The sequence below is a fragment of the Otolemur garnettii genome, unplaced genomic scaffold (genome assembly GCF_000181295.1).
Source record: "Otolemur garnettii isolate 467f Iridium unplaced genomic scaffold, OtoGar3 scaffold00052, whole genome shotgun sequence".
NCBI lineage: Eukaryota > Metazoa > Chordata > Mammalia > Primates > Galagidae > Otolemur > Otolemur garnettii.
Window position 1 is genome coordinate 3,689,214 of NW_003852447.1, and position 24,872 is coordinate 3,714,085.

The window sequence follows — 24,872 nt, forward strand, 5'->3', positions numbered from 1 at the left end:
GTGGCTGGCGCCTTAGCCGCTTGAGCCACAGGTGCTGAGCCAATAGTTACATCTTTTAAGTGCCAAGTACTTACATATATTAACTCATTAATTCTCCACAACATCATTATTATATAGGTTTTATTATATCCTCATTTTACAGATTAGGAAATTAAGGCAAAAAGAAGTTAATTAACTTGCTCAAGCCATGCAATCTCGTAAGAGGCAAAGCCAAGGTTGGAACCCGAAGGATCTGGTTCCAGAATCTCCACTCTCAATTTCCAAACTAAAATGCTAACTAAAGGATGAACAGACAAACTGGTAAACTGCTTCTGACAACCCACCGAGTGTCTGAAGATTGAGAATAAACCATAAAAAGACTTGTGGAAAGATTTACCAAAAAAAATTTTAAATGGGAAATGATATGCCTTTATCTTTTACAAATCTCTAGGTTTAAAAGGAGTCTTTTCCTCTTGCCTTATTCAGCTAGTATACCTAAGCAGAGTCTCTGAGATGAGCTTCCCCAGCTTTGATACCAGAGCACTGGCACGAGGTCACAATGCTCTGAAGAGCCGAGTAACAAATGCTCGTCACATGAACTATTGCTAACATTAAATTTTTTTACGAGTAAAAGCAAACAGTAGAAGCAGAGGCTTATGATTTCATGGCTGATCTTTTGTTCTTTGCCTCTCTGCTTGCCAAAATGTTCTAGAATCTTTCAAAATGTATGCATTTCCCTCTGATACTATTAGAGGACTGGTCCACTACATCATCTTCAGCATCTTACTTTGCCCCGCAAATCTAGTCCTATTTGGGGCATATATCTCTGGCAAGCTAATTTTAATGCTTTGTGTGAAGCTGAAAGTCAAACTGAGAGTAGATGAAAATGTAATTTTTTATTTCTCACATATCAGAATGAGCCCTTCTAATCTTGAGCTCTACCACACATAAATGATAAAAAATGTCTTTCTTCCTTTTCTTTTGTCTATATTACTGCCTCAAAGGGTCCCTAAGGTACATAAGAGACAAAAATACTTTCAATTTCCTCTTGTGTTTTTTTTTAATACAGGATTAGAAAAGTACATATTTGACCCTAAGAATGTAGCCACAACATAAATGAAAGGAACATAAAGAAGTCTCTGTAAATAAAACTTATTCTTTGCTAGTAATTGGAACCTTTTCTGAGTATAAATGGCCAAACTGGACTACCAACATCTTAGGGGAAAAAAAAAAAAACCTCTATGTTGGCAGCAATTTTTAAGAAATAACACAGTTCAAGTACAGATGAATGGCCAGAGATTGCCAGTGATAAGAGCTATAACCCAGAAATCCAGGAGCTCTTTACAATCTAATTTTGGTGTTATGACTGTTTTCTAAGGATTTACTGTATAAAATTAGCCTCAATTTTCTAATCTATTAAGTGTGGATTAAAATAACTGCTTATTTCAGCTATGAAAAATCATGACATTTTATTAGAAATAACTGCTTAGGTTGATTTATGAACATGCTATGTCTGGAAAAAAACATGTGAGTAACAAGTGATTAAAATTTCTTAATGTATGTTGGTAATTTTCAAATACAAAGAAATGATAGAGTAACCTCAAAGAAAGAGTAGAGGCCGAAGAGAAGGTTAGCTACAGATTATACTAAAAGGGTAGATCTGGCCCCTTAGTTCATGGTCTTTTCTTTTAATTTTTCACTCTTTTAATTTCTTACTCCCAGGCTTTAAAAGCCACTTACTTGCCATAGATGAAAACAGTGAACCTTAGATGGGCAGCTGGTCACTGTGGCACCTTCAAGAGCTTGGTTTTAGAAAATTGGGAGTGGCTCGGCGCCTATAGCCAAACCGGCTAAGGCGCCAGCCACGTACACCTAAGGTGGCGGGTTCGAATCCCCAGCCCGGACCCGCCAAACAACAATGATGGCTGCAACCAAAAAATAGCCAGGCGTTGTGGCGGGCGCCTGTGGTCCCAGCTACTTGGGAGGCGGAGGCAGGAGACTCGCTTGAGCCCAGGAGTTGGAGGATGCTGTGAGCTGTAATGCCACAGCACTCTACCCAGGGGGACAGCTTGAGGCTCTGTCTCAAAAAAAAAAAAAAAAAATTGGGAGTTAAGAAGTCCAATGGAAATCACAAACGGGCACGGTAAATATTTCTAGAGATGTGGAATAACAAAATAAAACTTGTACTTACAACTTGAGATTCACGAGCTTTAGGAAACATTTTGGCTACATTGAGACCATCGATGACAATATCAAAAGGAGGACAGGATTTTACAAACTTCTCAAATGTCCTAAGTTCCTAAAAAAAAAGTCAGATAAAACATTAATAAGAACTTAGTAAGGACTTTTATTTTAAATACACTACAACAACTTTATTATTGCTTTGATAATTCTATCTATTCATTCTTTAAAAATACACACAAGCACACATGCAACACACAAAGATACCCTCAAAATGAAATCTGAAAACACCACCATAATGGATATAACTGCATATAGCTAATACATTTTATAATCTCACAGTGCTTTACACTTCACAAAGTACTTTCACTTATGAGTTCATTTAATCTACAGCCAGCCTATCTAAACTGTTAAATTAACCCATATGATAGTCATGAAGAGAATGAAAAGTCAAAATCTCTAAGTCCTATCCTGTAAGCCAAGGAGAAGTAAGCCTCAGATAGATCAGTCCACCAGCCTGGTTCTCAGTTTCAGGAGGCTTGCTCTTGCAACCTAGCCATCCTGAAAAAGCCCAAGAAGGGGTCACATACGTATTCCACTTGACAGTCTAATAAGTCCCAGCCAACAGCCAGAGTCAACTACCAGACTGACGAGGTGAGGGAGATTTTAAGATGATCCTAGCCCCCAACTGGAATATAATAGGAGACATAAGCAAGAACCAGCCAACTCAATCTAGTTAACTCCTAGAAACATGAGAAATTACAACAATAATAGTAACATATGGTTATTTTTGTTTCATAGCACTACATTTGAGAAAATAAGGGAAAGAAAAGAAGGGAACTGTACCAGGTAAAATGTGCCTATATGTTCCTTTTAGTCAGAGGGTATTCAGTCAAAATGGAGAGGGAATCCTAGAAATAAAATACCACAGAATTTGCAATATAAATAAGCCCAAATCCTTGGCTAACACCTGATCTGCACATCCATGGAGGAGACTCTAAAGAGCCAGCAAAGGCTAGGTGTGGTGGCTCACAACTGTTAATCCTAGCACCCTGGGAGGCTGAGATAGGTGGATTGCCTGAGCTCATGCGTTTGAGACCAGTCTGAGCAAGAGTGAGACCCCATCTCTACTAAAAATTAAAAAAAAAAAAAAAAATCAAACAAAAAAAACTAGCCAGGTATGGTGGTAGCTACTCAGGAGACTAAGGGAAGAGGATCTCTTAAGCCCAAGAGTTGGATGTTGCTGTGAGCTATGATGATACCACCACACTCTACCCAGAAAACAGAGATTCTGCCTAAAAAAAAGACAAAGAAAAAGAGAACCAAGCACAAAAGCAACAATCAAAAGACTTGACCAACCTAAGCAGAGATTTCAGCTGCTACCCACTCCAAGGGAGACCGCAGAGTATGGAGTTTAAGCCTAACCATGTTTAATAGCCTGTTAAAGCAAAAACTCAATGACCTCCAGAAGAAGGAAACAGAATCCAGAGCCTCTGTAATGTACCATTCACAATGTTTAAAATACAATTAAAAAATAATGGGGGGCAGCACCTGTGGCTCAGAGGAGTAGGGCATTGGCCCCATATGCTGGAGGTGGCAGGTTCAAACCCAGCCCTGCCCCCCGCCCCAAAAAATAGCCAGGCATCATGGTGGGTGCCTGTATTCCCAGCTACTTGGGAGGCTGAAGTAAGAGAATCGCTTAAGCCCAAGAGTTTGAGGTTGCTGTGAGCTGTGACGCCATAGCACTCTACCGAGGGCAATATAGTGACATTTTGTCTCAAAAAAAAAAAAAAGAGTGAAATTTCTAATCCACTTTCCCAAGGATGAGACTACTTTTCTCTCTCCAGACTTTAATCAAAAACAAAACAAAACAAATGAAACAAAAATAATGGAGCAGCACCTGTGGCTCAGTGAGTAGGGCCCCATATACTGAGGGTTACAGGTTTGAATCCAGCCCCAGCCAAATTGCAACAAAAAATAATAAACATGAGAAGAAAGAGAAAAATGTGACCCACAATCAAGAAAAAAGGAATCAACAGAAACCAATCCAAAGACTGAAACCAACCTGTATTAAAATAACATAAGGCTACAGGGTAAGAACTATGGTAGAAGTCTGATTTCTAAAGAAGTACAGACATAGCTAAAAAGTTAACCAGCTACTGTTTCCTTACTTCCCTTCCTGTAACCACTTACTACTGTTACTGCTCCCTACAGGAGTATCCAACCTATTTTTAAAAATCTGCCACACATTGGAAGAAAGAGATGTCTTGCCTCATGCCTGTAATCCTAGCACTCTGGGAGGCCAACACAGGTGGATAGCTTGAGCTCAAGAGTTTGGGACCAGCTTGCCCAGAAGCTAGACCCTATCTCTACTAAAAATAGAAAAAATTAGCCAGGCCTTGTGGTGGGTGTCTATAGTTTCAGCTACTTGGGGGGTTGAGGCAAGAGGATTGCCTGAGCCCAAGTGACTGAGGTTGCTGTGAGCTATGATACTAGGGCACGCTACCCAGGGCGACAGAGTGAGACTCTGTCTCAACAAAAAAAAAAAAAAAAAAAAAAAAGAGAGAGAGACGTCTTGGGCCACATAGTAAATACACAAACAATAACAAAAGCTGATTAGCAAAAAAAAAGGTCTATGTATGCTTTTTGTGATATCTGACACCACAGATAAGCAAAAAAGTACTCACAAAATCATCATGCAGCCCATTGGACACCCCTGGCTTACTGCTTAAGTGTCATGTATCCATAACAAGTGCAAGATTTGTGAGTTTCCCAATCACTTCTATACATAATTTCACTATTAAAACCTAAGACTGATCCTTGGAATATCTTTCAGACTCTGCATTTAGGTGGACCAACTGGTATCAACCAGACTAGCGGCCATGCATGGCAACTGACACGACAGGTTCTGTGACCTTTTACGGTGACCCTATGATTTCATCCCCAGGTAATCAACAGACCCAATTCTATAGCCTACTGTTTGCCGAACTACCTTTAAAAACCCTGGCCCTGAAACTCTCAGGGACATGGATTTGAGAAATTTCTTTCATCTCCTCTTTGGCATCTTGTGATATTAAACTCTTGCTCTGCTGTAACTCCTGCTGTCTCAGCATATTAGCCTCCTCCTGGGTGGCAGGTAAGGGACTTGGTTGGGCAGTAACACATTCAGATCCTGGAGTTAGCAGACAAGAACTTCAAAGTAACTATTATAAATATTATCAAAAATTCAAAGGAAATGGTCATAATGAATGAAAAGAAGAGAAATCTCCCTGGAGAATGTAAACTAGAAAAATGAACAAAATAAACATTCTAAAACCAAAAAGCACAAACGTAACATAAAATATTCACAGGAGATAACTCAGTGCCTGTGGCTCAAGTGGCCAAGGCGCCAGCTACATACACCTAAGGTGGTGGGTTCGAATCCAGCCTGGGCCCGCCAAACAACAATGACGGCTGCAACTAAAAAACAGCCAGGCATTGTGGCAGGCGCGTGTAGTCCCAGCTACTTGGGAGGCTGAGGCAGAAGACTCGCTTGAGCTCAGGAGTTGGAGGTTGCTGTGAGCTGTGATGCCACTACACTCTACCCACGGGGACAGCTTGAGGCTCTGTCTCAAAAAAAAAAAAAAAAAATTCACAGGAGGGATTTAACAGCACATTGGAGATGGCAGAAGAAAAATTCTGGGAACACCAAAAGGCAACAGAAATTATCCAATCTGATGGGGGAAAAAAGATAAATCGAGCCTCAGTAAACCATGGGACAATATTAAATAGACAAACATATGTGTAATTAGAGTCTCAAAAGAAAGAACAGAAAGAATGAGGTAGAAAAAGAATTTAAATAATGGCCCAAATGCTCTCAAATTTGGTGAAAATATAACCTATTCAAGAAGCACAACAAATTCAAAGCAGAATGAACACCAAGAAAACCGTAACTAGGCACATCACAGTAAAGTTGATGAAAATCAAAGACAAAGAGAAAAATCATAAAAGCAGTTTGCAAAAGAATATATTTAGGAGAATAATAATACAAATGACAGTTTAGTTCTCATCATACACAATGGGGGCCAGAAGACAATGATAGGACATTGTTGAAAGAATAACAGACAACAAACAAACCAAAATTCACCCTTACAATCCAGAATTCTCTATCTAGTAAAAAATATCCTTCATAAAACGAAGGTAAAAAAATTAAGGTGAAATAAACACAATTTGGGGTAAATGTCCAGTAAGCCTGTAACAACAAAAAAAAGTTAAGACAATTTCTCAGGCTGAAGGGAAATGGAATCCTAGATTTAGAAGAAATAGAAAAAATACCAGAAAAGGTAAAGATGTGAGTATTTACAAAAAGAGACTGTACTTTTTCTTTTAACATCTTTAAAAGACATGGGACTAGGATTATATTTTGAAAGATTTGGTAACCATGAAGTGTACTCTGCCCTCATCACTGAGCCCTGAGTGTCACAACTCCTGGGGTCAGGATTCCAGTCAAGTCGATCTCTTGGGTTGCTGGCCCAGGCAGGTCTGCCAATCCACTGGAATGTGAGGCCTGGAAGATACCTCAAAAACTACCACCAGGTTCAGAACACATGATGCTATCTATGGAGAAAAGCTCCAGAACACACATATTCTCCACACGACAGCCTTATGAGGACATTGGTGACAAGTCACTGACTTCGGGATACACCATGGGGCACAATCACCAAGGCAACCCTGTTCAAAGAGCAAGATGCTGGGGTCATGGCTTGGCGCCTGTGGCTCAAGTGGCTAAGGCGCCAGCCACATACAGCCAAGGTGGCAGGTTCAAATCCAGCCTGGGCCGCCAAACAACCATGAGGGCTGCAACCAAAAAATAGACAGGCATTGTGGCAGGCGCCTGTGGTCCTAGCTACTTGGGAGGCTAAGGCAGGAGACTCGCTTGAGCCCCGGAGTTGGAGGTTGCTGTGAGCTGTGATGCCACAGCACTCTACCCAGGGGGTCAGCTTGAAGTTCTGTCTCAAAAAAAAAAAAAAAAAAGATACTGGGGTCTTCACTGAAGGAGATTTACCAATTGGTCTGAGCCAGTCACATTTGGCATGAATCCTTCATTCTGTCAGCAACAAGAAGGAAATGCAGCAATGAGTGATATCCAAGTAGATTCTCCAGTAAGATTCAATCCTTATGCCATTCCACCATATCATCGGAGAGGTACTATTCGTAAACAAGACCAAACCCAGATTATCACAGAAAGAGAGAAAAAACTTCCAGAGGGAAGAATGGAGTGGCGCAGGCAGGATGGGACATCTGGGAACTGGTTCAAGATCACAACTCCATTTGGCATAAAATATGATGAGAAGTGGCTGCTGGATTTGATTCAGAGCCAATGCAGTGTCCCTTTCACTCTGTTTGAGTTTCACTATGAGAAAATGCAGGCCCACTTCTTCGTGGAGAGTGCCAGCATCGCCTTCACACTGAAGAGTATCAGTGGCAAATTTGGGACCAGGATAATGAAAGAATATCAATCTTTGTCCCTCTGACATGCCCCACTTTGAGTTGCAGAAGGAGCTGAAAAAGCTGACCATGAACAAGTACGATACCTCCCAGGAAGCACTTGACATCCAGAAACTCCACTTTGACACAGACCTGAGGACACATGATGTCATAACGGCTGTATCCCTGCATATTGAAAGAGAAGGTGTCCCAGATAAAGTCTACAGAGGAGATAGACAAGGAGAAAGGGCTAGAGCCAGAAGAGATGTGTGTGGACAGAAATGTCCCAGCAACATAAACTCCATCTTGGAATTGTTCCCCAAGTTATTATGCCTAGATGGTCACGAGTCACCCAGTACAAATCCACGTGGTTCAAAGCCCACAGGATGTTACCAGTCAGCAAGGGAAGCGTCTTTGCATCTGAAGCACTGAAGAATCTGGTCCTGCAATTCCTGCAGCAGTATTACTTGATCTATGACTATGGAGATCGACAGGGTCTCTTTGGTGCTTATCATGTCATGGCCTGCTTCTACCTGACCATTCCCTTCAACCACGAGGACCCAGCTTCGAGCAACTTGTGCAAGTACTTCAAGGAAAGCAGTAACATGATAATGATCAAGGACTCCTACTTGCAGAGGCAGCTGCTGAAGCACACAAAATGTAACACTGTGGACACTCAAAATGTTGCCCCAAACTCAGCATGACCTCACCTCCTTTCTGGTGGACATGTGATTCCAGATGGAAAGGATGCTCTGCATTTCTGTCAGCGGATTATTCGAGGAAGTGGAGGGAAAGTCCCTGGGATGTGCACATGCCTTCTCTCGGATCTTCATCACTGTCCCTACCAGCAATTACAGTCTATGCATCATAAATGATGAGCTATTTCTGAGAGACTTCAGTTTCCAAGAGATACAGGGTGCCTTCTCCATCCCAATGACCATACCATACTCCAGTTATGTGCATGCCCTCTTCCAGGAGCAGCAGAACATGGTTGAGGCTTTCTCTGCCCAGTTTGGGATGAATCTCAAGTGGTCTCAGAAGTACCTTCCTGATAGCAAGTGGGACTACACCAGATCTACTGAAGTCCTCCCATTGCCCAACGTGGTATCTGGGAATTCAGGCCAGGCCAAGGGCAAGATTCCAGAGGAGTCCCAGTCTTGAGCCAGTACAGACTGACTCAAGATCCTGAGAACAAAGGCCTAAGAAGAAAACCTTGGGTGTCATTATCTACATTCTCATCATTTTTGCTATATTTTTGTTCTATATTTGCTATATTTTGTTCAGTCTTGTAACTGAATCAGGAGGTCTGGCTGGGGCTGAAAAGTGAAAGTCTGCCTCATAGAGCTGATTTTCATGCACCCAAAGGGCCAAGTTGTTCTGCGTATTTGTCCCCCAACCCCAAGATCCCTGTTTATTTTCATAATAGTATTTGCTGCCTGATACATAAAATCCCTGCAATGTTCTTCTGAGTGAAGCATTACTTACTATCTCTGTTCTACAGAAAAATAAAGGGATACAAAAAGTGTACAACTCCTGGGAAACCATGAAGACTCAAATCCTGGACCCACCCTTAGGCCACAGCTGGCCTGCAAAGAGTCCTGTAGCTTCCAAAGGAGAAAGTGCTCTCCAACCCTGGTAAGACTGAGGATTGATATGTTATGTCCCTAGTCCATTAGTCAAGTGTTTTTATGCAGAAAACATTACTTTCTTAGCCATACAAATCTATTAAAATTTACTAACAACCTATTTGGGGGAAAAAAAGTACTAAAGAACACATAAAAATTTTGGAAGAAAAAATTGCCCACATATATAAGTGATAAAGAATTAATATCCTTGATATAAAGAGATCTGTAGAGAAAAGGGAAACTAATAGCAACTTCAAATTGTTATTAAAAGCAATAGTAATGATCCTCCAAATCTATGAAAAGCTATCCAAACATAATAACTACAGAAACATAACTGCAAACATTAGGATATTAATTTAGTAAAGAAAGCTAAAGATTATTATCAGAAAAATGCATTGCATGTATGTTTCTATACTGATGTATTAGTTTCCTAGAGTTGCCATAATAAAATACTACAAACTTGAAGAAAAAAAAAAAGACATGTGACTACTTGAAGTGAAAGTTACAAAACAGTAATTATGAGGGTTAAAATATGCAGATGTAAGGCAGCACCTGTGGCTCAAAAGGGTAGGGCATTGGCCCTATACGCCGGAGGTGGCGGGTTCAAACCAAGCCTGGGCCAAAAAAAAAAAAAATGCAGATGTAGGGCAGCACCTGTGGCTCAGTGAGTAGGGCACCGGCCCCATATACTGAGGATGGTGGGTTCAAACCCAGCGCCGGCCAAACTGCAACAAAAAAATAGATGGGTGTTGTGGCAGCTGCCTATAGTCCTAGCTACTCAGGAGGCTGAGGCAAGAGAATCACCTAAGCCCAGGAGTTGGAGGTTGCTGTGAGCTGTGACGCCACAGCTCTCTACCAAGGGCGATAAAATGAGACTCTGTCTCTAAAAAAAAAAAAAAATACAGATGTAGCATATGTTTTATGCTATAATACAACAATAGTACAAGGACCAGGAAGTGGTAAATTAAAACAGAAGAACCTACTACTATAAGCTTTTTAATTTTTTTGAGATAGAGTCTCACAATGTCGCCCTCCCTCAGTAGAGTGCCGAGACATCACAGCTCACAGCAACCAACCGACTCCTGAGTTTAAGCAATTCTCTTGCTCAGCCTCCCAAATAGCCAGACCACAGGTGTCTGACACAACGCTGGGCTATTTTTTTTGTTGTTCCAGTTGTCATTGTTGTTTAGCTGGCCTGGGCTGGGTTTGAACCCACCAGCCTCAATGTATGTGGCTAGTGCTGTAACCACTGTGCTACGGGCGCTGAGCCTGCTATAAGGTTATTATGTTTTAAGTAAAATGGTATAAGAAAAACTCTAAGCAGACTAAATTAAGGATTTCTATATTAATGCCAAATCATACATTTAAAAAATAATGTAGAAAGGTATATATAGAGGCCAGGTGTAGTAGCTCACACCTGTAATCCTAGTACTTTAGGAGGCTGAGTTGGGAGAATTAGTTGAGCCCAGGAGTTTGAGACCAGCCTGAGAAACATACAAAGACCTTGTCTCTTAAAAAAAAATTTTTATAAAAATGTTGGCAAAAAAAAATTAAACAAACAAAAACAGCTAGGCCTAGGGGCATGCACCTATAGTCCCTGTTACTCTAAAGGCTGAGGCAAGAGGATCACTTGAGACCAGGAATTTGAGACTGCAGTGAGCTATAAGGACACCACTGCACTCTAGCCCAGGCAACAGGGCAAGATTCTGTTGCCAAAAGAAAAAGTATAGATAAAAGCCAATAGAAGAATTAAATGAAAAACTAAAGAAAAAAATTGATTAAGCCCATCCCCAAAAAAGGACATGAAAGGAGAAACAGAAGAGCAAAAATCAGATCAGATAATAAAAGAGTATTTAAAACAGCATATTTGAATCCAACCCTATTAAAAATGCTATCTATAGGCAAGGCACAGTGGCTCATGCCTGTAATCCCAGAACTCTGGGAGGCCAAGGCAGGTGGATTGCCTGAGCTCACAGGTTGGAAACCAGCCAGAGCCAGAGCAAGACCCCTCCTTTATAAATAGCTGGGCATTGTGGCTCATGCCTGTTGTTCCAGCTACTTGGGAGGCTGAGGCAAGAGAATCTCTTGAGCCCAAGACTTAGAGGTTGCTGTAAGCTATGACATCCAGCACTCTACTGAGAGAGACAAAGTGAGACTTTGTTTCAAAAAAAAAAAAATGCTATCTCATAATAGATGCACTTATCTTTAATATAAAAGTAAGCTGAAAGTGAACAGTAGGGGTAAAATACATATCATGCAACAGTGAGCTTAGGAAACTTGGGAGTGGCAACACTAATATTAGACAAAATAGACTTGAAGAAAAGGAGTACTACAAAAAATAAGGGACACTTCATAACAATGACAGGATCAAAATATCAGGAAGCCATATCATAAATAAGAACAGTGGTTCAAAATACATGAAGCAAGCAGCTTGGCGCCTGTACCTCAAGCAGGTAAGGAACCAGCGACATACACCAGAGCTGGCTGGTTTGAATCCAGTCCGGGCCTGCCAAACAACAACCAAAAAATAGCAGGGCACTGTGGTGGGCACCTGTAGTCCCGGCCCTAACTATTTCTAATAACACTTCTCAATAACCCATGGATCAAAAAAAAATTACAAAGAAAATTAGAAAATATTTTTGAACTAAGTAATAGAAAAACTCTCAATCTCTATTTCACGTCACACACAAAAACATATATTGCATTTATTTCCAAATGCAGTAAGTGAGGGTTATGGATCATAAACCTAAACCTAAAAGCCAAAACTTAAAATTCTAGAAGAAAATAGGAGAATTCTTTGCAACATCAAGATAAGCAATAATTTCCTGGGCAACACAAAAAGTCATCATGAATATTCACATAGTGGCCCCTTGATATGATGCCCCTGAAAAAGATACATTTGTGATATTCTTGCCAAAATGCATAAGCTAAATCTAACCATAAGGAAATATCAGATAAACCCAAATTCAGAGACATTCTACAGAATAACGGACCTACACTTTTTTTTTAAAGTTGAGGTTCAAGAAAGAAACTTAGAGACCAAAGAGGGCGGCGCCTGTGGCTCAGTGAGTAGGGCGCCGGCCTCATATACTGAGGGAGGCGGGTTCAAACCCGGCCCCAGTCAAATTGCAACAAAAAAATAGCTGGGCGTTGTGGTGGGCACCTGTGGTCCCAACTACTCGGAAGGCTGAGGCAAGAGAATCACCTAAGCCCAGGAGTTAGAGGTTGCTGTGAGCCCTGTGACGCCAGGGCACTTTACCAAGGGCAACAAAGTGAGACTCTGTCTCTAAAAAATAAATAAAAAATAAAGAGACCAAAGAAACTAACAACTAAACCCGAAGTATAGTCCTGGAGAGGCTGGGGGAAGGAAAACTTCATAAAGGACATTATTGGGATAAGTGCCAAAGTTAAGTAACAACGGTATATTAGATACTACTATTGTATTAATGTTACAAATATGAAGAACTCCCTCTGGTCAAATAAGCAGATAAAATGATACTCAAGATCATTAGTCTTTAGAGAAATGCAAACTTAAAACCCTAGTAAGATATCACTATATACCCACTAGAATGGCGGAAATTAAAGACTAACTATTACAAGAATGGGGAGCAAGTGGAATTTCCAAACACTGCTGGTAGGAATGTAGGATAGTATAACCACTTTGGGAAATAATTTTGCAGTTTCTTATAAAGTTAAGCATGTACTTACCATACAATTGAGAAGTCTTACTCTCAGGTATTTACAGAGTTAATAGTGTTTTTTATTCCTAGTTGCCAAAAACTTCAAACAATTCACATGTCCATTAATTGGTGAATGAATGGGAAAAAAATGTAGTATATTCAGACAATGGAATACTATTCATCATTAAAAAACTATTGAAACGTAGATGAATCACAAATGCATTATGTTAAAAGGCATAAGAGATACTTGTGTATCTCTTTCAGTAATAGTCACAACTTCTATCCTTTTTATTTATTTTACACTTTTAAGTTTAAATGTGAAAAGTGTAACTGTGTATGAAGTGTAAATATGACTTATAACAGAGGTTGTTAACCCAAATGCCTACAGCCAGGAGACAGGAAATATAAATAAGTAAATGGGGTCAAGTTTAAGAAAATATAACAGGGTGGCGCCTATGGCTCAGTGAGTAGGGTGCTGGCCCTGTATACCGAGGGTGGCAGGTTCAAACCCAACCCTGGCCAAATTGCAACAACAAAAAAATAGCTGGGCATTGTGGCAGGCACCTGTAGTCCCAGCTACTCGGGAGGCTGAGGCAAGAAAATCGCCTAAGCCCAGGAGTTGGAGGTTGCTGTGAGCTGTGTGATGCCACGGCACTCTACTGAGGGTGATAAAGTGAGACTCTTGTCTCTACAAAAAATAATAAAAGAAAATATAACAGAGAAGGAAAAATAATAAACAGCAAATGGCCCAAGGCTCATTGTTCAAACTTTGTGAGGAAGGGAAGGTAGCAGGGTGCAACACAGGGCAGAATGGAGGCCCTTCATAAAGGAGGTCGCTTGGTGCTCGGTCTAATTACCTGTTGCCACACAAAAATAAAGATCCAGGGTTAGCAAATTTGATTTTTCAAGGAAAGTTGGAAATCTGATATTTTGAAATATGTCAAATAACTTTTTTAAAAAGTAAAACATAAGAAGATAAAACATAATTGTTGTTTCAGCTGGCCCAGGCTGGGTTCGAACCTGCCAACTTCAGTATATGTGGCTGGCACTGTAACCACTGTGCTATGGGTGCTGAGCCACAAAAGATATTTTAAAATGGTACGCTTTATACACTACTCATGACACATGAGCTCTAGAATAGAGGTGACTCTAGCACCTTCTGTCAAAGGGCTAACTTTGTAATTATAAATGACATACATGTGTTTATAAATTATAAACAAACATGGCTCCTAATAAAACTCGGCTCTTCTGTGTTTTACTCCTCTTAATTATGTGAGAAAACTAACAGGTTAAGCAAGTGATTTTTCTCAGTAAATGATATGCACAGAGATAATAAAAACTTTTTACTTTTTACTAAAAAGAGGTTAAAACTCTTCAATTTTTTGGAATGATGGTCCATGTTCATGATGGTTTACTTCTATTTGGAGACTAATATAAGTCTCACCAAATTAAAAAAAAGATGATCTTTCTCATTTATTTAGCTGATGTCCTGCTCTAGAACAGCAACCAAGAGGAAGCAGGAGGAATACAGTACAAAACTCAAAACTTAAAAATAGTATAAAAGAAACTGATCTTAACATGCTAACTATATTCCATGTACTACAAACATCAGATATTTCTTAAGAATAAGAAGGAAGTATTAAAACAATTGGCTTTAGTCATAGTGGATGTGGAAAAACAGGGGAATACCAGCTATTTGGTTTGGAAGCACTACTCTTAATATGGGAACAACAACAACAACAAAAAAGGACCTCTGCATTTAATGGCCAAATTACCCCATGTCCTTCTTTTGGGAGACACAGTCTCACTTCGTTGCCCTCAGTGGAGTACTGTAGGGTCGTAGCTCACAGCAACTCAAACTCTTATGCTCAAGCAATTCTCCTGTCTCAGCCTCCCCAGAAGCTGGCACTACAGGTGCCTGCCACATTGCCTGGCTATTTTTAGAGACACGGTCTTGCTCTTCCACAGGCTGGTCTTGAGACTGTGAGCTCAGGCAATTCACCCACCTACGCCTCCCAGAGTGCTGGGATTACAGGCATGAGCCACTGCGCCTGGGCTTATGTGCCTTCTTTAAAACATGGAATCCAAATAAATACTAAATGAAAAGAACAGTAACACCACTGCCTTGCTGTAGCTAGGGAAAAATGAAGCTTCAGGTCTATGAAGTGTCACAGTAACCTTACAACTAACACAGAGGCTATAGTAATTTAAAACTGGCAATAGCTATCTTTTCAGCTGAAAAGAAGTTTGAGAGGGTTCTACCAATCAAATGACAGGTGGTAATTCCTTCAGACAAACTACCTCAGCACATTGCTCCAGCCTTTGAGGCAAAAAACGTAGAGGTGACCCAAAGTAAAGTAGAAAAAATACTTTAACTCACTTTTAGGAATAAGGGTTGTACTAAACAACAACAAAAAGGAGGTGATCTCCTTGTCACATGCCAAACATTTCCCAAGAAAGTTTCCTTCACTCGATGAGGCCCTTCTATCCTACCTAAATGATTAACCTCCAAGGCAAGTGAGTTAGAAAAATACGGCATCATTAGACACATGTCACCTAAAGAGAAGTGGGATACACGGGAAAAGGACTGACAGTATAATGAGACAAGTGCATGCCACCAAAGAGTAGTCTTTCATACACTTCGGAGAGGACTACAAACCACATCTCAGCTGACAAAGTCAGAGTGGAAAAATACTCCATGTCAATGTAGCAAATCTTCACCAGATAAATGGCATCCATTTCCTGCTGCGTTTAGATCTGCAAGGTGACACTGCCAGCACCCAAAGGAACAAGGAAGGGGTAAGTATGCCCTATTCAACTGCCTACTGGCAAATCCTGAGCATTAATGGCTCTCTTTTCTTATTTTATTTTTTCTAATAAGGTTTCTCAGGTTGAAATGGATCTCTTTTCATTTGAAGATGATTCAAGAGGGAAAGAAAGTCCACAAGGACAGGCACAGTGGCTCACACCTATAAGCTCAGCACCTTGGGAAGTTAAGGTAGGTGGATCACCTATCTGAGCTTAGGAGTTAAAGACCAACCTGAGCAAGAGAGAGACGCTGGCTGGGTGCGGTGGCTCAAAGCTGTAATCCTAGTACTCTTGGAGATGGAGCCAGTACACTAGGCGTTCAAGACCAGCCTGAGCAAGAGTGAGATTCTGTCTCTAAAAATAGCTGGGCATTATGGCAAGTGCCTGTGGTTCCAGCTTACTCAGGCTGAAGCAAGGGGATGGCTTGAGCCCAAGAGTTTGAGGTTGCTCTGAACTATGATGTCACAGCACTCCACTCTGGGTGACAGACGGAGACTCTAGTTCCTACTTTATCACTGCTTGGGTAAAAGATGCCTTGTTAAACAAATGTTGTTGACGCAATTGCTAATTAGCTGGGGAGAAAAAGTTGGAACTGACCTCATCTATGCTGGAAAAAATTCCAAATGGCTCAAAAATCTAAGAGAAAAACAACAAAAGCATAAGGAACAAAAGGCGGTTTTTGTGTTTGTTGTTTAATGATTTTTTTTCTTTTTTTGAGACAGAGATTCACTTGGTCACTCCCAGTGAGTGTCGTGAAGTCACAGCTCACAGCAACCTCAAACTTTTGGGCTTAAGTGATTCTCTTGCTTCAGCTTCCCAAGTAGCTGGGACTACAGGCACCTGCCACAATGCCCAGCTATTTTTGTTGTTGTTGTCATTGTTGTTTGGCAGGCCCAGGCCGGGTCTGAAACCCCCAGCCCCAGTGCATGTGGCCAGTGCCCTAATCACTGAACTATGGGCACCAAGCCTGTTGCTTAATGATTTTTAAATAATTTTGCATTAGAAAAGGCCTTTCTGGCTCGGCGCCTATAGCTCAACCGGCTAAGGCGCCAGCCACGTACACCTAAGGTGGCGGGTTCGAATCCCCAGCCCGGACCCGCCAAACAACAATGACGGCTGCAACCAAAAAATAGCCGGGCGTTGTGGCGGGCGCCTGTGGTCCCAGCTACTTGGGAGGCAGAGGCAGGAGACTCGCTTGAGCCCAGGAGCTGGAGGTTGCTGTGAGCTGTAATGCCACGGCACTCTACCTAGGGGGACAGCTTGAGGCTCTGTCTCAAAAAAAAAAAGAAAAGGCCTTTCTAAATATGAAACTTAAGAGTCATCAAAGTCTGATAAATTTAATTATTTGAAAATTTGTATGAAAAAAATCATATAAACTCAGAAGAAAAACAAAAGTCTCAAAAAATTATAATTCAAATCACAGACAATTTTTTACATAAAGAGCTCGTAAAAATCAGTCACTAAAAAGTCAACATCTTTAAAATAAAAAATAAAAAATAGGCAAACAATTCGCAGAAAATATAAGCAATAGAAATAAAAATTAAGGAGGCGCCTGTGGATCAAAGGAGTATGGCACTGGCCCCATATGCCGGAGGTGGTGGGTTCAAACCCAGCCCCGGCCAAAACCTGCAAAAAAAAAAAAATACAAGCGGCTCTTAAACCTATGAAAAGATGCTCCACTTCACTCTAAGAAAAAAAATAATTAATTCTATACTAAAATTCCATTTTTTACTTCATATAGACAAAGCTCAAAACATTTGATGACATGCTGAATCTCAAAGGTAGAGAAAGGATTCTCACACTTTGGTGATCAGAGTGTATACTGATAACATTTCTGTGAAGGCCAATTAAAACTGATATATCTCTGTTGCCCTAGCAATTCAATTTGCAGGAATCTACAGCTATATTAGAACATGTGAAAAATTACAAATATGTAAGGTGATTCACTGTGGCACTTTTGCAATAGTAAAGACTTGAAATAACCTATTCATTAAAAGATGACTGAATAATCAAATTACAGTCATCTACACAATGGAAAACTATACAAATAGAGAAAAAAAGAGAGGAAGAATAAAGGGGAAAGGAAGAAGATAATCTATATTTTGTCTTGAAATACAAAATGATAACACACTATCAACTACATAAAGGACTAAAAAGTTTCCCTAAAAATTTCTCAACCATCTAGAATCATGAGTTAACGATATATGTTCTCTAGTAGGTATTATTTCCAAGTGGGTAATTCTGTAAATTCCAGACAGATGGAATTTACCCACAAGTGTAAAGTTATTTCTTTAATCCTCACACTAAATGGAATTTATTCACAAGTATCAAGTTATTCCTTAAATCTTGCTTGAGCTTTGGGGAAATCTAACTCAGGTACAGAAAGTTTAGAAATTAAATGTCTAGGTAGAACAGTAAGTCATATTCTTTTTAATCCCACTTTCCTTCCTTTTCATATCATATCCTGACTGATTTATAGAGAATAGCTAAAAGAAAAAAAGAAAAGGCAATATATTTTTGATTGCAGAATCTTGCTCCCAAATTAGAACAGAAAAAATCGGGGGGAAAGGCAATAATGTGGCCCAGAAGCTGCAAACTGTAAAGTGATGTTAACCAGAAGTTTGCTTTCATTCAAGAAGTATAGCCATGATTACACATCTTGGAAATCCCCTGTTTCACAACCAACCAGCAACCTGGTCTAAAGTACCAACATAGTGCTTAACTTCCGTCCTTCCTCAGAAGGAAACAAAGAAATCTAAGCCCCTTCGCTGACCAAGTCATTTCACTTTTTTGAGCTTTTGGGGGTCCTCAGGTATTAAGTATTAATAACTACCTCAAAGGGTTATTATAAGGACTCAAAAAAATTAAATGATATAACTACAAAAGCCCATTCCTATGTTTTAGTGTAAGTAGTAATACCTTAAGTTTTACTAATAGTTTGCCACCATTTTTAATTCTTTAGGTTTTAACACAGGATACCAGGAACATAACCTTCCCTGGTTCCTGTTCCTGACTGAGAAATGGGCTTTCATCTTCATATGACAAGAACCAATTACCTAACTGTCTCCACATGTGTCAGAAAAGCATGTCTACATTTTGGTTGTTCCAAGGTGAACAACCTGATTCAGAGGCCAAAGAGATCATTCTGCCTGTCCTGTTCAAAGGGCACCAGATTAAGATTGGATCCATTTTCCTTATGGTCCAAATGTATAATGACTCATAAATGAAGTCTCCTCTGCTGGGAACAGCCTGCAGTACATCCTTACGGATTACTTTATGCTTTACAATGTGCATGTCTTCCCATCTAGCCTCAAAATAATTTTGCAAGAAAACTGAGATGCAGAGGGAATAAAGACCAAGTTAATTACCACATAAAATACAAAATCTATATCTGACTCCCAGTTTACTAGTCACTTTACTGAGCTGAATGAATTATTCTTTCATTTATAAAACAGGAACAATTTATCAGTCATCTGCAAAAGTCATCATAGTTTTAAATGTTCTCATAGAAATGAAACAGAATTTACTATCATCTATACTACTCTACTTAGCAAATTCTATTGCTAATTTAAAAAGAAAAAAATGGTTTTCTCTTTGTCCTCTTTTAGTGAAAAAAGTTAAGGGCACAGAAAAGAGGATGGAGAAAGGAAATACTTAAATTCCTGAAATTTTTCATGCCTAAGTTCAACAACACTAAATCTGACTAATATTAAATAAAATATATGGTAAATCTTTGTGCATTGCAGTGGGAAAAGACTGGCCTGTAAATGCTGTCCACATGGAGGGCAGAAGGGAAATGGGATGTGATTTTAGTTGGAAAGAGAACCAAAAGGTGAAAGGTGAAAGTAGTAAATGGGAGAAGTTGGCACAGTCAGGTAGAAATCTTGGGGATATCCCAGGAACACTCATTAGCTCAAATGACGTGTCTTGTACATCTCATTAGTGGTTTTTCCTCCCCATCTAACTTATACAAATATCTGAATAACTTAAGAGCAACTGGAAGATGAGTCATTCCACCAGTAATCACTGAGATTAAGGGAAATTCTACTTCCCTGTGAACTCTGGCACAGTTTGAATGTTTCATTACTCTTGCTAGCAGTTACTGTTGATCTGTGTCTGCACACCTTTTCTGCTGCTGCCAGAACTAAACAAGTAAGAGTAAGCCAAGTGTTAAGTACTTTTTCATTCTCAAAAACATGCATCAGTCTAATAACAAGGGAGAATTACTAGTATAGCATTAACAACATGTGTCACTGAGTCCAAAGATGTGGGTTTGAATCCTGACTTAAACTTAAAACTGTGGCTTTGGCAAGTTACTGAACTTTGTTCTCGGCCTCAGTTTCCTCATCTGTAAAGTAAGAAAATACTCCTTCCATCATAAAGTTTTGTAATGGTTAAATGATGTAACTAAATAAATGGTACCTGTGATATAATAAATGAAAACCCTGGACTATTTAGTGTATAAATAATAATTTTATTACACACTTACTGAATACCAAGCACTGTGGAAAATATAGGGCGCCCTGTCCTTCAGAGTTCCTAATCTGGGTGAAGTGACAATAGTTACCGATGTGAAAAACTAAACACTAAAACAAGAACACATAATATAAGATCAATAGCCAAACATGTGCCAGGGTTAATAAATGCTACAAGTTCAAAGGAAGAAAAAAACAAAGCCATACTATACAGACAGACTTCAAGACAGAAAAGGGCCTGAGGTAGCCCTGAAGGGAAAACAAGATTTGGAGAGAGGAATATGTTTTATTGACTAATTTTTTAGAAATATGTTTTAGGTGAGAAGAAAAAGGAAAGAAAGACAATAGCAAAGCAGGTGTTTGTAGAGAATAGTAAGAGACGAGGTCTGAAAGGTAGGCTGTGCCCAAACTATGGAGAAGTTACTTTTAGAGTGGGAATAGCAAACTGCAGAAAGTTTGGGGGCAAGAAAATAATAGCCATATGATTAAATTAGTGTTTTAAAAAGACTGATGTGGCAAGAGTGTGGAAAAAAGGATGGAAGGAGAGTACAGACACAGGAAAATCAGTTGGGAGGTAATCCAAAAGCTGAGGGGTTGAGATGCTAAAGATCTAGACAAGATGGAATTAGAAATGGAACAGCAGGGGCAGAGAGAAATACTGCTCAATAGGATTAGCGGTTGATTAGATAAGGAGGTTTAGGATTAGAAAGGAGACAAATCAGCTTTAATCTTTTCAGTCTGGGTTGTAGATAAAGAGAAAAGTCACAAAAGGAAACTCAGAGGTGGGATGGGGAGGGAGAGGACAGAAGAAGTATTTATGAAGCATTTGCCTTTTGACTCAATGAATTTGAGTTCATAATGGCATACTCATGTAGAACATTTCATAAGCACTTGGCTACATTGATCTGGCATTTAAAGGCGTAGTCAAGACTAAAGAAAACTGAGGATCACGTGGACAAGAGAGTAGCACTAAAGCTAGGGAAGAAATCCCATCAGGGTTTGGGTCCTCTCCTAGGTTAAATATATATACTGTCACTGTTGGAGATGGGTTTCCTGGTATGATGAACGCTGAGTTTTTTACCTCTTGGTGAGAAGACATGGAATTTGGCTTAAAAAATCGGGAGAGCCTGCTATTCATAAAATCCTCTTAAAGGAGGCATATAGAGTGTGGTATCATCTTTGTGAATAATGGTGTGAGCCTGAGTATGCTCTGAAAAAACAAGGTTTATGATGCAGCCTGAATTAAGGGAAAGAGAGCCTACCTTGGTGAACAGTGTCACTAGCAGCGGTTTGGTCATATTAGAGACTCCAAGGGCCTAGAGCAGTAATTTTCAACTGGTGTGCCATGAGAGGATCTTAGGTGTGCCACATCAATTTTTTAAAGACCATTAAATAAATTATTTGAGACAGAAGTTCAAAGCACAATAAGTATATATATATATATATGCATATATACATATATATATTTTACCCTTTTTTTGATGAACATAATTTAAGAGTGTTGCAGAAGGTTGAAAAACACTGGCCTAAAGAAACTATGCAAAAATACACTACACCTGCTGCTTCTCCACTTGGCCATTTTCTGATTAATTTCAGTGACCTTAGCTAAACAAACTGAGAACTTAATCGTTATAACGTTATCCTCAATGTGTACGTGGTATCTACCTATCAATCCATGACCCACCTGGGACACTATATGCATATTTACACAAAATCTTACAAAATTTCTGGGAGTGCAGAATCCTACGGAACAACTACCAGGGTTGAATCACAGAACAAGAAAAGAAGTGTTATGGTTCTTCACTTCTTCCCCAAATCCATTATCATTCCTTTACTAATAGTAGCATTCCATTTTAAAAGTTATACCTCAATACAATAAAAGTAAATTTCTATTTGCATTAAAATACTAGTTTAACTTCATTGATCAAACAGTCAACAGGGGCAATGAAGGCTATGCTTTGGATCATTTGGCTCTGCTAAATCTGGAAGTGATTTAGGTTATTTTTGGTACTTAATAATCAGTTCTTATTTACTAATAGTCATATGAAGTTTCTCTTCATTATAAGTGTAGAACCTTCTACCATCCACACAATGGCGAGTGAACTGTGGAAGGAAGAACATCAAAAATGTCTTATTTCCAAAGATCTAACCCATCTTTAGATGTACTATAAGCCACCAAATATGCTCTGAAAAAACAAACCATGGCCATCGGATACAGACAGTGACTGCAGCCAAAGTATTAATTTCTGGTGAGAACTTCCACTTTTCACCTAAAGTCTAATGGCTCCTGGACATCTACCCAACAAAGTTCTCCCTCACATCCCCCTGGCATTGTACTGGGCACAGTACTTGATATGACTTTATTATATTTTCCTCAAAAATATTCTCTGCCTGTTTTTCTCATTTTGGAGAATTTTACAAGTGAAATAAGTTCACCCCAAAAGATAAGCATCTGTATAGTATGCATCTTAAAAAGAAGTATTTTTATTAATATGGTAAAATGCTATTTTGCCATTTGTGGTTTTTCAGTTGGCTTGCAAAGAACCACCCAGTTAAATCAGTGGTCTGCCAAGAGAGATGCCTGCTTCTGAGACAACCTGAGTTATCTGCTAATTCAAGTCATCTGAGCAAATCTACCACTGGCACAAATGCAGTGAACTAATTAAAGGAAGCAAACCAAATGTGGTGTTTAAATTAGCTGTGTAGGTAGCTGGAGTCACACACATTCCACTCTTCCAATTACATCTCAAAGAAAAGCCAGCACTCCTAAGTGCAGGAAATCACATTTTTCTTCCCTGCAGCTGCTTCACAGCTAAGGAAAATGCAAAAACAAAGAGGAAATGCGCCTGGAGATCTTATTAACAAAGAGTGGAAATCCCCTCACTCCACATCTCCTAATTAACACGGCTGAGGACATAAGCTCTTTGGTTCAAATTTCCCTTCGTGGACAGTGCAACCACACCAGAATTAATCTCAGCTGCCACCTGTGCTAAAAGCAGGGGTAGACGCACAAGGAGCATTCTGGATTGCTATTTCAGCTATAGTTTTCACTACACAATGGATTAACATGTACTGGATTATTTTTAAATCCCCAAAACAAATGTTAATAATTCTTTTGCAAAACAAAAGCGAGGCAGTATAGTAGGAAACCTTCCCCACAGAATTGACTCTGGATCTAAATTAGCTGTTCCACTCTATTAAGAAATTTCATCTATCCTGCACATTTCAAAAATGGAAAAGGGAACGTATTTATGTGCAAATAACAATGATTTTCAATATTTTCAAAACACTATTTGCTTGAAGAAGGGGACTTTCAATCTCTTTAGTGACACTTCTGAACTGTTTTCACCTTTTATAATGAATATATACTATGTGTATTGGAGGAAATAAGCTATACAAAGATGTTACCTCTGCATGAAAATCATTAATGATGTGTTGTTTTATAATCTCCCTCTTTAAAACTTCTATCCTGAAAGCATATGTATATTTGTCAAGTATTTAAAAAAAAGATTTTTATGATGGACATTTATAAAAGTAGGCAGAATAAAATAAACCCCCATAAACTAACTTCATCAGCTTGGCACCTGTAGCACAGTGGTTATGGTGCCAGCCACATATACCGAGGCTGGTGAGTTTGAAATCACCCGGGCCAGCTAAACAATAATGACAACTGCAACAAAAAATAGCCGGGCATTTTGGTGGGCACCTGTAGTCCCAGCTACTTGGGAGGCTGAGGCAAGAGAATCACTTAAGCCCAAGAGTTTAAGGTTGCTTTGAGTTGCAATGCCATAGCACTCTACCGAGGGCAACATAGTGAGACTCTGTCTCAAACAAACAAACAAACAAAAAACTAATTTTATCAACTCATGGCCAGACATGTAACCCCATCTAGTCCTGCCCCTCTATCCCAGTTATTTTTGAAGCATATCTCAGCTATCACATCATTTCATCCATAAATATTTTGGTGTTTAGCTCTGAAATGTAAAAAGTTTTAACTGACTAGCATTATTAACCCTAAATAAAAATCAACAATGATTTTCTTTTTTTTTTGCAAACAGAGTCTCACTCTGTCACCCTGGGTAGAGTGCTGTGGTATTGTCATAGCTCTTAGCAACTTCAAACTCTTGGGCTCAAACAATTCTCCTGCTTCAGCCTCCCAAGTAACTGGAACTACAGGCACCCTCTACCTAACTCAGGGGTCCTCAAACTTTTTAAACATGGGGCCAGTTCACTGTTCCTCAGACCACTGGAGGGCTGGACTGCAGGCCCCAGGATGAGTCGGCTACTAAGCAGGACAGGCAACGGCAGCAAAAACACCCGGTGGGCCGGATAAATGTCCTAGGTGGGCTGCATGTGGCCTGCGGGCTATAGTTTGAGGATGCCTGACTAACTAATTTTTCTATTTTTCTAGAGATAAGGTCTCACTCTGGCTCAGGCTGGTCTCAAACTCCTGAGCTCAAGCACCCACTTTAGCCTCCCAGAGTGCTAGGATTACAGGCATGAGCCCCACTGCACCCAACCCAACAATAATTTCTTTTTTTTTTTTGAGACAGAGCCTCAAGCTGTCTGCCTGGGTAGAGTGCCATGGCTTCACTGCTCACAGCAACCTCCAACTCCTGGGCTCAAGCGAGTCTCCTGCCTCAGCCTCCCAAGTAGCT

At 39.8% G+C, this 24,872-nt stretch overlaps 1 protein-coding gene across 3 annotated transcripts in view; it reads right to left on the reverse strand.

Annotated features, from left to right (window-relative positions):
- The window catches only part of KIAA0391 (KIAA0391 ortholog), a 138,710-nt gene that overhangs the window by 83,347 nt on the left and 30,491 nt on the right, over window positions 1–24,872 (reverse strand). For all 3 annotated transcript variants that reach the window (XM_023514386.1, XM_003791970.3, XM_023514387.1), the window contains one exon: window positions 2,171–2,278. In XM_023514386.1, the coding sequence (XP_023370154.1) occupies window positions 2,171–2,278 (108 nt within the window). The remainder of the gene's footprint in view (window positions 1–2,170; window positions 2,279–24,872) is intronic.